General features: G+C 40.3%; 1 protein-coding gene across 6 annotated transcripts; it reads right to left on the bottom strand.

The window, feature by feature from the left end:
- Window positions 1-347: 347 nt before the first annotated feature.
- LOC148900843 (tropomyosin alpha-1 chain) lies at window positions 348-11,870 on the bottom strand. Of its 6 annotated transcripts, XM_088992837.1 has the most exons (10): window positions 11,610-11,866; window positions 11,384-11,509; window positions 8,976-9,109; window positions 7,912-8,029; window positions 7,769-7,839; window positions 7,584-7,659; window positions 7,429-7,491; window positions 6,230-6,299; window positions 5,673-5,751; window positions 4,465-4,656 (listed from the first exon to the last, which is right to left on the bottom strand). In XM_088992837.1, exons 1-10 carry the CDS (start codon window positions 11,721-11,723, stop codon window positions 4,653-4,655), a joined length of 855 nt encoding a protein of 284 aa, XP_088848963.1. In that variant the 5' UTR covers window positions 11,724-11,866; the 3' UTR covers window positions 4,465-4,652. The 6 variants fall into 6 exon arrangements, with proteins under 6 accessions (XP_088848969.1, XP_088848968.1, XP_088848963.1 ...); XM_088992842.1 differs by lacking the exons at window positions 4,465-4,656; window positions 5,673-5,751 and adding an exon at window positions 369-826 and having other exon boundaries at window positions 11,610-11,870; XM_088992840.1 differs by lacking the exons at window positions 11,384-11,509; window positions 11,610-11,866 and adding an exon at window positions 9,595-9,831.
- Window positions 11,871-14,452: the final 2,582 nt, after the last annotated feature.

Here is a 14,452-nt window from a genome sequence, read left to right as displayed (position 1 = left end):
CTTGCAAACCTTGGCTTATTCTATCAAAGGTTACCACCACAATTTAAATCTTTCATCCACTCATCTTTGCACGATAATGTAAGGGAAATTAATCAACAAACCTCACTCTCCAGAATACTCAATTGGGCTATTCCCATCCTCAAGTCAAATTGGATCCGATTGGGTGTACCTTTATTCGTACAGTGGAGAAATTTACATTTCACAGCAGCAAAGTCATGAAAGGATGATTAAAGGAAAAAAAGAAGTAGAAAAACAAAATACATGAGCTGCTGGAAAGCCAGAAATGTGAACAGGAACACACTCACCCTTCAAATAAAGCTGTACTCAATGATATACTTGATTTATTCATGATAATAAAATTGGCATGACAAAAATCATCTAAACAACAAAATGACGAAGTGAGTTCAGTGTGCAAATAGTGTGTACATTCAGCGAACTGTGTTGATACCAAGTGGGAGGACAACAGACAAGGTCATAGATTTGTTTACCGGGGAAAAAGACAAAGCAACCACAAAAGTACTCAACAGATTCATTGGCATGATTATAGCAGATGATCACTTGATGTGTTATTCCCTGAAAAAAAGTGTTTATTTTATGAACAAAGACATACAGTGAATGCTGTGCAGTTATGGAGCTCATCTACAATTAACTTATATCTTAATGTGGTGTGAAGAGACACAAATGTGTGTAGTGGTTACGGCAGACATGTTCTGCTGGAGCCCGGCCGGCCATGATGTTGGAGGTCAAATGTTACAGATCTCCCTTAGAGTCTGATCCATCAACTGCTTTAGACTCTGGTCCTCTTGTTTAGCACGATCGAGTTTATCTGTTAATATAGCATGGCAGCGTTAAAACCCGTTCAAACACAACATTGCATATACAAAAGGGAGGCTAGAGTCAGGATTAGACAAAAAACACTTCTAGTCAATGCGGTTAAAAACCAAGCGGAAACAACTGGGGTTAGTATTCAATCATTAAGGACAATTTTAAAGTTAACTTTCTAATATCTACTATTCCAGTCAGAGGCAGGGCTGTGATCACGACTGCACGAATGGACTTGATTTATTTAAAACAACTGACAGTTTAATTTGTCCACAAGCTCAATTAACATCAGTACAAGACTGCATTTTTTTTCCACCAAAGAAAAAAAAGCTCAGATCCATAACGATTTGTCTTGCAAAAGATCTACTACTTAGGCAGCACTTGTCTGAAATGAAGACTCATACTTGCTAAAATGATAAACATTCCAAAATTCAAGAAATTAAGAAACTGCGCGTGGATTATTTTTGGGGGGTGGGGTGTATTTGGCATTTGCATGGTATTCTTCCTAAGGATATGAATGGCAAAACCTAGGTGAAAATTCATATTTCTATGGGGGTTATTTAACATTTATTTACAATTTGCGTGGTATGGTTGCAGCCAGGCGCTAGTGTCTCTTTTATTTTGAGAATTTGAGCATAGACCAAGCAACACCAGGAGTGAGAAGACCATAACCATATTGGAATTCCGTAACAGCCAGGAGACGCATTACTTTTATATGTTGACAAGAGGGCAACGGTTTGAAACGCATTGCAGTGACCCCTGTTGGTTTAGAGTGGAACGACAGGAAGAACAACTTCAATGTCTGATTACGTTCTGAGTTGTCAGTGGGTTCATAGAGCGAGCGCACTTGAATCGTTCATATTAAATTTGTGTTCTGGGCGTTTTACTTTCTGAGCTTAGACCCTTCCCCCGAGAAAAAAGAAAGCACATAAAAGAAACTTTTCAGCGAAGACAAACAACAGTGTTCTTTGTTTTGGTGTTGCAGAACAGATCCTAACGAATATACGACAGCCCTGACAGTGACTGAGAAAAACAAATACAGTAAAGTCTCGTTATATCGATATCGGATATATCGATAGTCCCGGTTATATCGATACTATTTCTATGCACGCACGGAGAAAATTACATGTAAACAGGGTCGGATATATCGATAGTACCGGTTATATCGATATTTTTTCGGACTCCCTTGAATATCAATATAACGAGACTTTACTGTATCTGCGCTTTGTTAATTTTCCAGTGTGTCTGACTCTTCACCAAAAAGTCAACACGAAGCATGCATAACGGTACGAGTCCAAAACGTGTTTCTTCTCCTTCCGTTTGAAAGCACCCATTGATTGGATTTGTCTATCAAAGTCGGTTGAATATGCACATTGCATCAAAGTATTGGGATATTCGTGAAGAAGGTAAAGAGGACAGCCTCACGCCTCGTTTAAGGCTACTCGTAGCTCGTTGGTGAGAAGACGGTTTTTCTCAACCTGCTTGTAAAGGTGGTCTTGACGGTTGGAAGGCAAGTGAGAAAGAGAAAAAGGAGACACAAGGCGGGTTAGTAGCAGAAGGCAATATATTCCACGGCAGAGGTTAGTTAGTAGTTTGTAGCATCCTGAACTTTTTTGAGACATCCGACGCAGCTTTGGTTAGCGACTAAAAACATTTCACGACATAATGAATTCTTCAACGAAAACAGTCATTATATTATGTTCAATCCATTTTGTTTGGTGAAAGGCAGTGTAAATATTTTGCCGCAACAGAAGAGAACAGCGAGAGACGACCAACTCAAACGTCTTTTGCTTCATCGTAGACCCTAATTTCACCCCAAGATCTCCTACAAATCAAGTGTGAGACAGAACCAGCAACCAAATGCCACAACTTAAACCAGAATGAAACAAGTACCATATTTTCTGGTGTATAAGGCGCACCAGAGCACTAGGCGCACCCCCAATGAATGGTGTCTTTTCAAACGTTTTCAATGTTTTAGCCGCACTGGAATATAAGGCACATCTTCAATGAATGAAAAAAAAAAAAGTTTTCCAATTGTAATGAATATGGCAGACCACATTATAAGGTGCTCCAGTAGAGGCTGGGGTAACGTTTAATAGATCCAGCATAGACGGCACACTCCTTCCACAGGGGGAAAGAAATGGAGTTGGTGTCTGCTGAGTGTATCGAGAAGGTTTCTTCAGCCGTCATCTGTACTTTTTGAAGGTGTCGGACGTTTCGCTTCTTATCCAAGAGGTTTCGTCAGCGAACTAAAGTCTTACTGGTAGTATCGGCCCTATATATATATATATATCCCTAATGTCCAGACATGGCGGCGCCGGACACAGCTATGATAGGTCCCTACTCTCAGGTTGGGGGGAGCAGAGGACCACTCCCTGCGGCCCCACCGAGGGATGTATATATAGGGCCGATACTACCAGTAAGACTTTAGTTCGCTGACGAAGCCTCTTGGATAAGAAGCGAAACGTCCGACACCTTCAAAAAAGTACAGATGACGGCTGAAGAAACCTTCTCATCGATGGACCACTCCTGTACGACTGAGAGCTTACACAGACGTCTGCTGAGTAGTTGCGAGACCTGTTGTGGGTCAAAATGATTTCACATATAAGGTGCACCTGCGTATTAGGCGCAGGATCATCTTTCGAAGAAAATGAAGGCTTTTGGGTGCGCCTTATACACCGGCAAATATGGTAGCTTCTCAGGATACTTTAATTCTACTTCATCATACCTTTGATTAAAAAAAAACACATGGAAACCACTATAAATGATCTCTAAAGTCCAACGCTCACCAAGATTCTGCATCAAATTTGTCGGTATGACAACTTGTACTTTGTCACCTTAAATGTTAGCATTTGAACAAATATCAGTGGGGAAATTCTGGATTAGCATTTTGTTCTTTAGTAACTGGTGTCACAAAAGGAGCACAAGGTCACAAAAGTAGTAACATGACTAGCATTCAGACTATAGCATCACACATGTTAGTACATGTTCGAGATCTCGAGGTTTTAGAGACAACAGTGCAAGTTGTGCCATCACTGAGTTCACTAAATTTACTCATTTAAATTGTGGCTGAGATCCAGGTTGGAAGTTGTGGCAATTGCCGCAGCTTCCTAAGAGGAGTATGTCTATCTTGCGTGTACCGCAATTTAGTGAATTCATGCGTTTGTCAGTCAAGACTCATTATTTCCAGTAAAATTAAATATTTTTAAATATATCTAAGTTTCACTATTAACGCCGACTAACACTTTACACTCGTGCCCCAAGAATGTTTAGAGGCAAGATCTGTGAACAGTGTCTTTTTTACATCGATCATTGAACAGTGTATTTTTGTTGATACAAATTAAATGTCAACTTATTTTAACACCCGTGGTACTTTTAAATATTTTATGTTGATCAAAACATTAACTGTTTGGTTTATACAAGGGTCAAAATGGCAACATTTTTTCTTTTATCTTCTTCGACTTTCGGGGCTCCAAATTTTAAAGACTTGACACCAGTCCACCTCCCACACAGAAATGGGGAACAGTCACTGGGAGAGGAACTTTGGAGTTTATTCAAAAGCGACTCAACAAAATAAATTAAAACAGAGGAAAAACTAATAAAATGGACAGAATGAACGTGAGGAAAAAGATGGGGACGTGATGACAGAGATGGAAGAAGTTTTATTTTACAGCAAAGTAAAACGGCATGAGAGGTGGGCGGTGGTAGCAACAGCGGTGGCCCAACGAGCACAGAGTGGCAGTTGAAGACAGTACAGAGAAGACAGTAAATTGGGGCCTCGCTGCACAGAGAGATGACCAACCACCGTATGGCTTCTGAGACGCACAGATTTAGCTGTCGGGGGGGAAAATATTGAAGAAAGAGTGACGAAAGGGCTGAAGGAACATGCAAACTGAAGAAAAAATGCAAGCATGAGGAAGGGAAACTGATGCACTTTGAGATCCTCAACGAAAAACAGCCATGTATACAAATATATTATTATAAACTGTATATATAGTTAGTGTGCATACAGGTGCATGGCAATAAAGTAGAGTTGCAGATTAGTCCACTTCAGTAATTCATTCAAAAAATGACAGTAAAGTGGATTGAAAATTCTACTATAATTCCTACTTCATTTCTATCTCAAAACTCAGATTTGCTTCCCTTTTATTGAGCTGATAAACCAAACGATTAACTCATTCACTGCCATTCACAAATTTATTCAGGAATTGAAAATATGACGTGGAGAGCCATTCCCAAATTTCTTAGAGTTTTGGTTTTTCTTGCGGGGGTGACAATAAAGGGCTGGTCAGACCTCCGGCAATGTTTTTTCCCCTCCCTCGAAGGGGCAGCATTTGCCTTTTGTACAGCCGCCCCCATTTCAAGATCAGATAACACCAGCATAATACAATTTAGGAATTAACTTTTTTTTCGGATGAAATAAGAGAGTCAAAGGGTTCTTACGCTGCATTGAATGTTTATGTAGTCCTAAAACTCAATATTCTGCAGGCCCTGGAATTTGAGTGACAATGACAAAAACACCGGAGTGGACGGATTTTTGCACATCGTCTGGCAGCGAATGAGTAAAACATTTGAAATAGGTTAAAACCATGCATAGGGAATTGATAACATATCCATGTTTCCCATTTTGAACTGAACTATTGAAATAAATTAAGTTGTGCACATGCAAATCTATCGAGATGCACATGTCCTTTTTGGGGGGGACAAAACTAATCGACGCACAAGGTGACCGAACTAGACATGCCACAAGGGGGAGCTATTTTCTGTAAGAGTGGTTAGAGGTTGTGTGCGCTTGGGTCGACTACTAAAAAGCACGCACACGCACAAACACAAGCATCCTGTGAAATTACATTGATGTCATGTCGTTCAGGGCGTGGTCCAGCTCCTCGCTGATGGCCTTGTACTTCAGTTTCTGGGCATACAGCTCGTCTACAGTGGAGGATTTATGACCAAGGTGGTGAGTGGATCAGATTGAGACAAACAAAAAGGAAAAAATAGGGGGAAGGAAAATGAAATGAAGTCAGCCAACCAAGGCAAAAAAAAAACGCAATGAAAGAAACCATGAAAGGGAACGGCACAGTAATAGAAACGCAACAGCTGAGGAGGTAGTGACAAATTCTGAAGGAGTCACATAGAAAGCGTCCGGCCGGCCCCACACCTGCCGGCCTTAAACAGCCAGCGGATTGGAATGCCAGACATGCGGCACGTTGAGGAGCACCGTTGCCAACTCAAATAAAATAAAATCACGGCCTCACTAGCTTTTTTATTCAGCCGCGATAAACCGTTTGAAACATGCGATGCTCACAGGAGTCATCTGACACTGTATTACATTTCAAGAATTCCGGCTAAGTCACAAATTTGGGTTCTTCAGGTACTCTGTAAGATTAAAAAAAAAAAAGATTCGTACCTTCTAGGTCATCGATGGTCTTCTCAAGCTTGGCAACTGACCTTTCAGCAAACTCAGCACGGGTCTCAGCCTGCAAGGCGTTTGGAAAATAAATGTTAAAAAAAAGCAATTTCTATTCAAAACAGCTGATTTTGGAAAACAAGGAACTATATATGCTAAGTGAAATGAAACTCAGTGACCATGTTTGGCTCCTTCGTTTTAAGGTCATTTGATAATATAAGCACAGGTCATCCACTCATTCACTGTCAGACGATGTGCAAAAATTTGTCCACTCCAGTCCTGGGGTTTTTGTCATTTTCCCTCAAATTCCAGGACACACAGAATATTGCGTTTTAGGAGTAAATATACATTCAATGCAGCGCAAGAAACCTTAGACTCTCTTCTTTCATCAGAAAAAAGAGTTAATTCCTAAATTATATGGGTCTGTAGTTGTGAGCTTGAAATGAAGCCGGCTGTCCAAAATAGAATGAAATATTTACATATTAGTTTCGATATCGCTTTAAAAACAGTTGAAGCTGGAACAAAGTGCTAACATGGAAAAAAGAGAAATGCTGCCTGCCTCCTTGTGGAAGGGAAAAAACATTGCCAGAGGTCTGGCCAGCGTTTTATTGGCACAACAGCAAGAAAAACCAAAACCCGAACAAATTTGGGAATGGCGCTCTGTCATATTTTCAATTCCCGGAAATGGCAGTGAACGTGTTAACTCATTCACTGCTAGACTATGTGCATAAATGTGTCCACTCGAGTGCCAGGGTTTTTGTCATTTTTGCTTCCAGAACTCAAAGAATATTGCGTTTTAGGACTATATAAACATTCAATTCAGTGTTAGAAAACTTCGCCTCTCTTCTTTCGTCAGAAAAAAAGAGTTAATTCCCAAGTTATCTCAGCTTGAAATGGGCGCTGCTGTGCAAAAGGCAAATGCTGCCCCCTCATAGGAGGGAAAAATATTGCCAGGGGTCTGACCAGCTCTTTATACTCACCCCCGCTCGCGAGAATAAACAAAACCTGAAGAAATTCGGGAATGGAGCTCCGAGTCATGCTTTTCAATTCCCGAATAAATTCGGGAATGGCAGTGAATGAGTTGAATAGCACAAAAAATAAACGCCACCGTGTTAAAAATTGATATTATTGAAAAGTTCCTTAATTTACTTCAACAATTATCATCTGGCAGTACATTGACTAAACCCGTGCCTCCTCACCTCCTTCAGCTTGTCTGTGAGCACCTTGATCTCCTCCTCATACTTGTCCTCCTTTTGCGAGTACTGCGGTTACACGCATGGACAGAAAACAAAATGTCATAAAAATAAAAACAGCTTCAATGCTATTATGTTGTATCATTTTCCTGCTGGCGCACCTTCTCTGCCTGAGCCTCCAGAGACTTCAGGTTGTTTTGCACGGTCTTCAGCTCCTCCTCAAGCTCAGAGCATTTGCTGTTGTTTTATTATTTGGGTTGGAAAAGAGCACGCTAGTCACGAACTAACGCTGTATCCAAATATGATGAGTTTTTTGTTTGTTTGTTTTAAATTATGAGGTTCTTACCTCTCAGAGAGTTCAGCGCGCTCCTCTGTACGTTCCAAATCACTCTCAATGATCACAAGCTTACGGGCCACCTGATGTCAAACACACAGTACGAGTCAGAATATTTCAAAGTCTTCCAGAAGCATTCCAGCTAAGGAACTCGCCTCCTCGTATTTGCGGTCAGCCTCCTCAGCGATGTGCTTGGCCTCCTTCAGCTGAATCTCCTGCAGTTCCATCTTCTCCTCATCCTTCATCGCCCTGTTCTCAATAACTTTCATGCCTCTGAGGGGATAAAATTGGTCATTTAGTTATTTCCAAAGAGAAGTTACAAAAAACGTCTGGACACACACACAACACTATGCTAAGTGGCACCAACTCCATAAGACCGCAAAAACATTTTCATGACCATTAATCATCAAGTGAAAAAAAGACAGTCATTACAGTGGTGCCCTCTTGTGTCGCATGACAACAAATTATTACATCAAAAGGCCATTAGGTGTAAAAGCGACAATAAATCCAGGGTGGGCATCCTACATCAAGAATGAGCATGTCATTTAGTCTTTGGTGAAAGTCGAAAACAGACAAACCCCCAGTGGAACTGCTCCCAAAAATCTACATTCAGCTAGATCATAATATATAGCTAGATAATATATAGCATAATATTCAGTTGGATGATAATATATAGGAACCACCCAAAAAAGTTTGAATGTTTTTGTAATACATTTTTGGGGATAAGTAAATTCAGTCAAAAACAAACCACCAATTCCAAATTGGTTTTGGTAAGATAATGTGCCACAGAGAGCAAGGCAGAAAAGTAATTTTAAGCAAGTAAAAGAAAGAGGTAATAATAAAAGCAAGTCGGGGTGAATAGCAACTGAAGCAAAGATGGAACGTCAGGATGGATAAGATGGAGAAAATTTGTTCTAAATATGATTACTTTTGTCCCTCCTTGTTCAATGGTCCTTAGGGGTCTAGAAAAAAATGGTTCCCCATCCTGGATTCAACACCAGAAGGGTTCTGAGCCACAAGTGGCATCACTGAGACAATGTTAGCCCGTATTGTGTATATGTTCATACGGCATGGCGTACGTGATGTACAAGTGACCTCTGAAACTCAACACAAAACTCATAATTAGTATTTTCTAACAATCTGTGAAAGCCGTGTGAGTGTTGTTGAAAGTGTATTTCAGCTGTCATATTTAAATAGAGCGAAAGGAGTGTGCTTGTACCGCTCGCTCTCATCAGCAGCCTTCTCAGCCTCCTCCAGCTTGGTCAGAGCCGTGGCCAGACGCTCCTGGGCACGATCCAACTCCTCCTCAACCAGTTGGATGCGTCTGTTCAGGGAGGCGACATCACCCTCAGCCTGGAAGGGCAAGTCAATCAGTCAGGTGCATTTGCATAAGATCGGGTTTTGGTTTTGTTTTTATATACTCTACGGGACTTTGCAGCATCCAAGCAAATCTTGGGCGTGGTGATGGATGCAGAGAGGAAGGGTGGGGGTCGGGTGACACAGGGGATTCTTTTAGCAGAGTTTCTGTTGAATAATTTAAAATCTGTGACTGAACCAAGAGGAGATTTTAAGTGAGGGCTGCATTATGCTACTTGGGGGGGTGCCCTGTGTTGCCCGTGCGGATGTGCACAGGAGGAACCCGTCTTCAAGCTAGCGTACTCGTGACCGGGCGTTTTCTACGCGAATAGTTAATAGGGTTCATAACATACGTGAGGACATCCAATACACGACCGTGAAGCGCCGTCTGGGCCTAGCCGCCACGCTTTTTAACCAGACTTACGCCTAATGCCGTCGGCAGCCTCAACACTAATTGCCTTAAGTCATTAGCGTCGGCTTACTGCTTCCCTTGCGCTCCTTTCCAGGTTGAGTTCCCGCTGGAGGACGGCAGCCCGGTCCTCCGCCGCATCCGCCTGCTCTTGTAGCGACTTGATTTTCTTCTTCACCGCTTCCAAAGAGCTTCCACCGGCCATAATTGAGCCCCGACTCGTGTTGGTTTTGTTCCAGCTAAGCTAGTCTCGTCCTTTTTGGGCGCCGCCGCAGGACACAGGGCGAGATGCGGCGCGTTTGATCCCTGCCCCCACCCGCACTTTAATCAAGTGTTGATGAGGATTGGGACGTGCCATCGAACCCGGAAGTGACTCTCTTAGGACGGAAACGTTTCAGGCGTCAACTAAATTAAAATACGTAAACTATGAATTGTATACATTTAGACGGTTTACTTGTTTTTACAAACAATACTGTCATTTATAATTGTTTTTTGACTTACATGGATTTAATTAAGGAACGATTAAAGAACACACCCTATACTGGAATATTGAACTAACCTAAAAACTCATCTATTTCAACAATGTAAACAATGAAGCTATATTCGCGTTTTGGAATTTGTAAACTCAATAATAATAATAATAATAATAATAATAATAATAATAATAATAATAATAATAATAATAATGATAATGGTTTGTATTATTTTTTACTTGTTGTCATGGTGATGTTTTTTTAACTAACTGGGAAATTAAGGGGCATACTCACCAATTGATTAAATCACAAACTAATAAGCTAACTGACAAAGTAAAAAAAAGACTGAGTAACTGATTAAAATCACTCACCCAGTAAATTAATTAAAAGCTAATTTACTATCGAATTTATTTTCAAACTAAATAATTGACTTAAAAACTGCGTAACAAATTACCTGAGTAAGTGAGTTACTAACCGACTAAACAGCTAATTGGCTGTGCTACTAACGAACCCACTGACTGTGATTTTTCTACTTAACCGACTAACAAAACAAGCTAATTGGCTGTGTACTGTAATTATTTAACCAAACGATTTAGGACTCTCTCCTTGTGTAAATAACAGAGTGATTTCTTAACTACATTTTGCTTACAAACTAACTGACGGGCTTCGCAATGCATTAACTAACTGTAACAGACTGACAGTTTAATTTCCTTCTTGACTGACTGACTAACTCAAAATTTGATTGACTACATTACCAACTGAGTAAACTGGACCACATGTTTTTTTTTTATATTGAGACATATGACTGGACTTACAGATAACATGCAAACTATATTTTCAAAAGTCATGTTACAATATTCTGTATGGTTCATTGCATACTGTAAACGGTCCATATATATTAATGTGGATCTGAATGTTGATTTGTACCTATTCAGTCAGTTAAGAGAGGTTCCACGCTACACACAACTTATATTTTTGTTATTGTTACTATTTGAAATTTTCAAATATGTTCACAAACACAATATCTAAATTTTAAATAGCTTTGGATCACGTGAGATAAACCCCAACATTAACCATATAGTCAAAAATGTGGTAGCTTTACAACTATAACTGTCACTTATTATTTGATGTAGGCAGAAATTGATCATTTAATTTGATCTTGGGGATAAAGCGGGCCAGCATTGCAAACGGGGGCAAATGCCACCGCCCGTGGAATCCACTCGAAAAGGTTATAAGAAGTGACGTTACCATATGGAGGAAACACTAAATATAACGTTCTCCTCACAGGTGTCTCCACATGATTATTGCATTGTGTAGCTATTAATATAGGGAAACTGAGTGTTGAAAAGGAGATCATTTCAAGGTCACATGAGTGAGGCCTGAACTCACATCTGTGGCTTTCTTCTCAGCCAACTCCAGTTTTTCCTGGGCATCCTTCAAAGCTTCGGAGTATTTGTCCAATTCGTCCTCTGTCGACTTGAGTTTCTTCTGAAGTGCCACCAGGTCATCCTCAAGCTGGATAGAGTGAGAGATTTATCACATACATTCATTGAGCACCACGCACTTGAGCGTGCGCATAAAATGGAGAAGTAAACGCTCCCCCTTCGATTCAAACCTGTTTGCTTCTGTCCTCTGCCGCTTTCTTGTCCGACTCGGCCTGCTCAGCTCTGTCCAAGGCGTTCTCCTTGTCCAGCTTGAGCATCTGCATCTTCTTCTTGATGGCATCCATGGCTGCTTAAGTGTTGGTGCTTTTCACGTAAAACCAAATGATACGAAAGATGGTTGAAGAGGGGCTCGGATCGGAGAGTCTGAACCACACTGAACGCCAAGCTGGAGTGCGACTTCGCCCACGTTGTGGCGAGTCAAATGTCTTTTCGGATAGGCGGGTTACTGGACACCCAATACCTTTTTGGATACCAACCGCAGCTGTTTGCCACGGCGGGGGCCCTATTTTTCACTAAAGTCTTTGTCGATTCGCTCCGCCGAGACATTTGACCACTTGTGTGACCATATAAGGAGGATGGGTGTCAGTCTCGCAACCTGTCACGTCCTCCCCTCTTTCCTTGCGCCACCAACACGTTCAGCCCTATTTCCAACACCCGTCCACGCAGTAGCATCAAGGAACAAAGCAACATACTGTTAACTCATTCACTGCCAGGCATGTGCAACAATGTGTCCAATCCAGTGCCAGGGTTTTTGTCATTGTCACTCGAATTCCAGGACCCACAGAATATTGAGTTTTAGGACTACATAAACATTCAGTACAGCGTTAGAAACCTTAGATTTTCTTCTTTCATCAGAAAAAAAAGTTATTTCCTAAATTATATGGGTATGAAGTTATCTGAGCTTGAAATGGGGGCAGCTGTACAAAATACAACATAATACGTACATACGTATTGATTTACTGGATTGGATTGGATGTACCTTTATTCGTCTCGCTGTGGATAAATTTACATTTCACAGCAGCAAACTTATGAAAGGAAGAGGAAAGGAAAGAAAGAAGTAGAAAAACAAATATATAAAGCACTTTAACAACAGCTGAAGCTGTAACAAAGCACTAACATGGACAAAAGGCAAATGCTGCCCCCTCATGGGAGGGAAAAACATTGCCAGAGGTCTGACTAGCGCTTTATCAGCAAGAAAAAATAAAACCAGAAGAAATTCGGGAATGGCGCTCCTTTAAAATTCCCGAATATATTCGTGAATGGCAGCGAATGAGTTAATAAGGACCCAATTTGTCACTCAAACACTTCAAACACAAATACTAGCTGTATCCAATTGAATACATCACCGGTTTACAGTATTTGCACTATTATTTACTGTATTTGTGTCATTTATTTTTAAATATCTTCATGATAAAAAAATATCACTCATATTATTTTCATTATTTTCCGAGTAGTGCATCAAACTGAATATTATCACCTTTGTAAAAGAAGTTATCACACAACTAATACAGGACTTATAAAGCATCAAAACATATTTTATAATTTTTATCTATAGTATATTCAGTAAATATATGTAAAATACTGTAAATATTATTTACAGTACAGTGAGACCTCAACTTACAAACACCTCAACTTACAAACTTTTTGTCTTACAAACGTCAAATTTATGAAAATTAAACCTTATAATAAGCACTATTTTCATAATACACACCCACCACGGCTGGCGGAGTGATCTTCGGCGGAAGCACACGACCGAACAGCACCACAGGTTAAGTTACCAACAGTCCTTATGGAAGGTGACTCTCCTTCCATAAGCCATCAACGACCATCAAAAAGGTAAATAAAACTTTATTTTAGTTTATTTCTTTAATTACAGTCCTCATGTCATGCGCCTCTTTTCCAAACAGCAATTCCCTTTGACCTTCGACCTCCAACGCCATTAAATCAAGCCATAAATGACCATCACACATGTAAATAAAGTGAATTTATGATACAATTCAGTGTATTTCTTTCATTACAATACAATAGCACATTTATTATACATTGAATAAGGTATGTTGTGTGTAGTTTTAACGCTTATTTAGTTGAAAAGTATATTTTATTGAAACCCGGGAACGGATTATTCCCATTTTAGTGGTTTCTTATGGGTTTTTTTTTTTTTTGAGATACACACTTTTCGTCTTACACACTCTGTCTCGGAACCAATTAAGTTTGTACGTTGAGGTCTCACTGTATTTCGATTTATTCATTAGACAGGCAGGAAATGTAAAATTATGTCCTAATATGCCGTGCATGTCAGTTATTCCCGCTAAACAAATCTATCTGATTAAATAAGCCTTGAGTGGAAGCTACTCCCCCTGTGAGGGAGGTGTCAGGTTAGCTTGTGACACTTTATGTTTGTGTTCCAGGGATCATTTGGGAAGCGCTTGGCTGGCATACTTAACATCCTGGCTATCGGATCATCATCCAGCTTGTCTGAGTGGCTTTCTGTGCTGATTCATGTTGAAGAGTCGCGGCTCTTCAATTGGCCACCCTAGACGAAGTGGCTTTTTGCATTTCAACAGCCCACCCGCCCCCCATCACCTTGGGCCCATTTGGTAGTTCACAGGGTTATATGGCATTATCGCAGCTGTCTCAGACACACACACACACACACACACACACACACACACACACACACACACACACACACACACACACACACACACACACGAGCGGGGGGGCGAGGGGGGACAAGATGATTGTATGGCGAGGTAAAAGTAGCCCACTAAAAACTGAACCGCAAAAGGGGAATTTATCTGTAAATATTGATCTTCATATAGAAATGAAAGTACATGACATGATATATTTTAAATACAGTGGATGTTTAAAATTTAATATTGCTTTTTAAATGCATTGCTTTATTTAAATACAAAAAACTGTTTAAAATTGTATTCACACTTTAGTTTAAATCAGCTATATATTTTTTATCCTTTTATTTATGGTTTTATTGTTGTGTGTATTGTTCTTTTAA

The sequence above is a fragment of the Hippocampus bargibanti genome, linkage group LG03, assembly GCF_051943395.1.
Source record: "Hippocampus bargibanti isolate YZ-2025 linkage group LG03, ASM5194339v1, whole genome shotgun sequence".
NCBI lineage: Eukaryota > Metazoa > Chordata > Actinopteri > Syngnathiformes > Syngnathidae > Hippocampus > Hippocampus bargibanti.
The sequence above is the reverse complement of the archived record's forward strand: the minus strand, read 5'-3'. Positions and strand labels throughout refer to the sequence as shown.

Excerpts from the sequence above, each read along its gene's own strand:
- LOC148900843 (XM_088992842.1), bottom strand. The coding sequence starts at position 11,723 with ATGGATGCCATCAAGAAGAAGATGCAGATGCTCAAGCTGGACAAGGAG. Across the intron at positions 7,660-7,768 it reads CGCGCTGAACTCTCTGAGAG|CAAATGCTCTGAGCTTGAGG; the intron begins GTAAGAACCTCA and ends ATAAAACAACAG. Across the intron at positions 7,492-7,583 it reads TGGAGGCTCAGGCAGAGAAG|TACTCGCAAAAGGAGGACAA; the intron begins GTGCGCCAGCAG and ends GTGTAACCGCAG.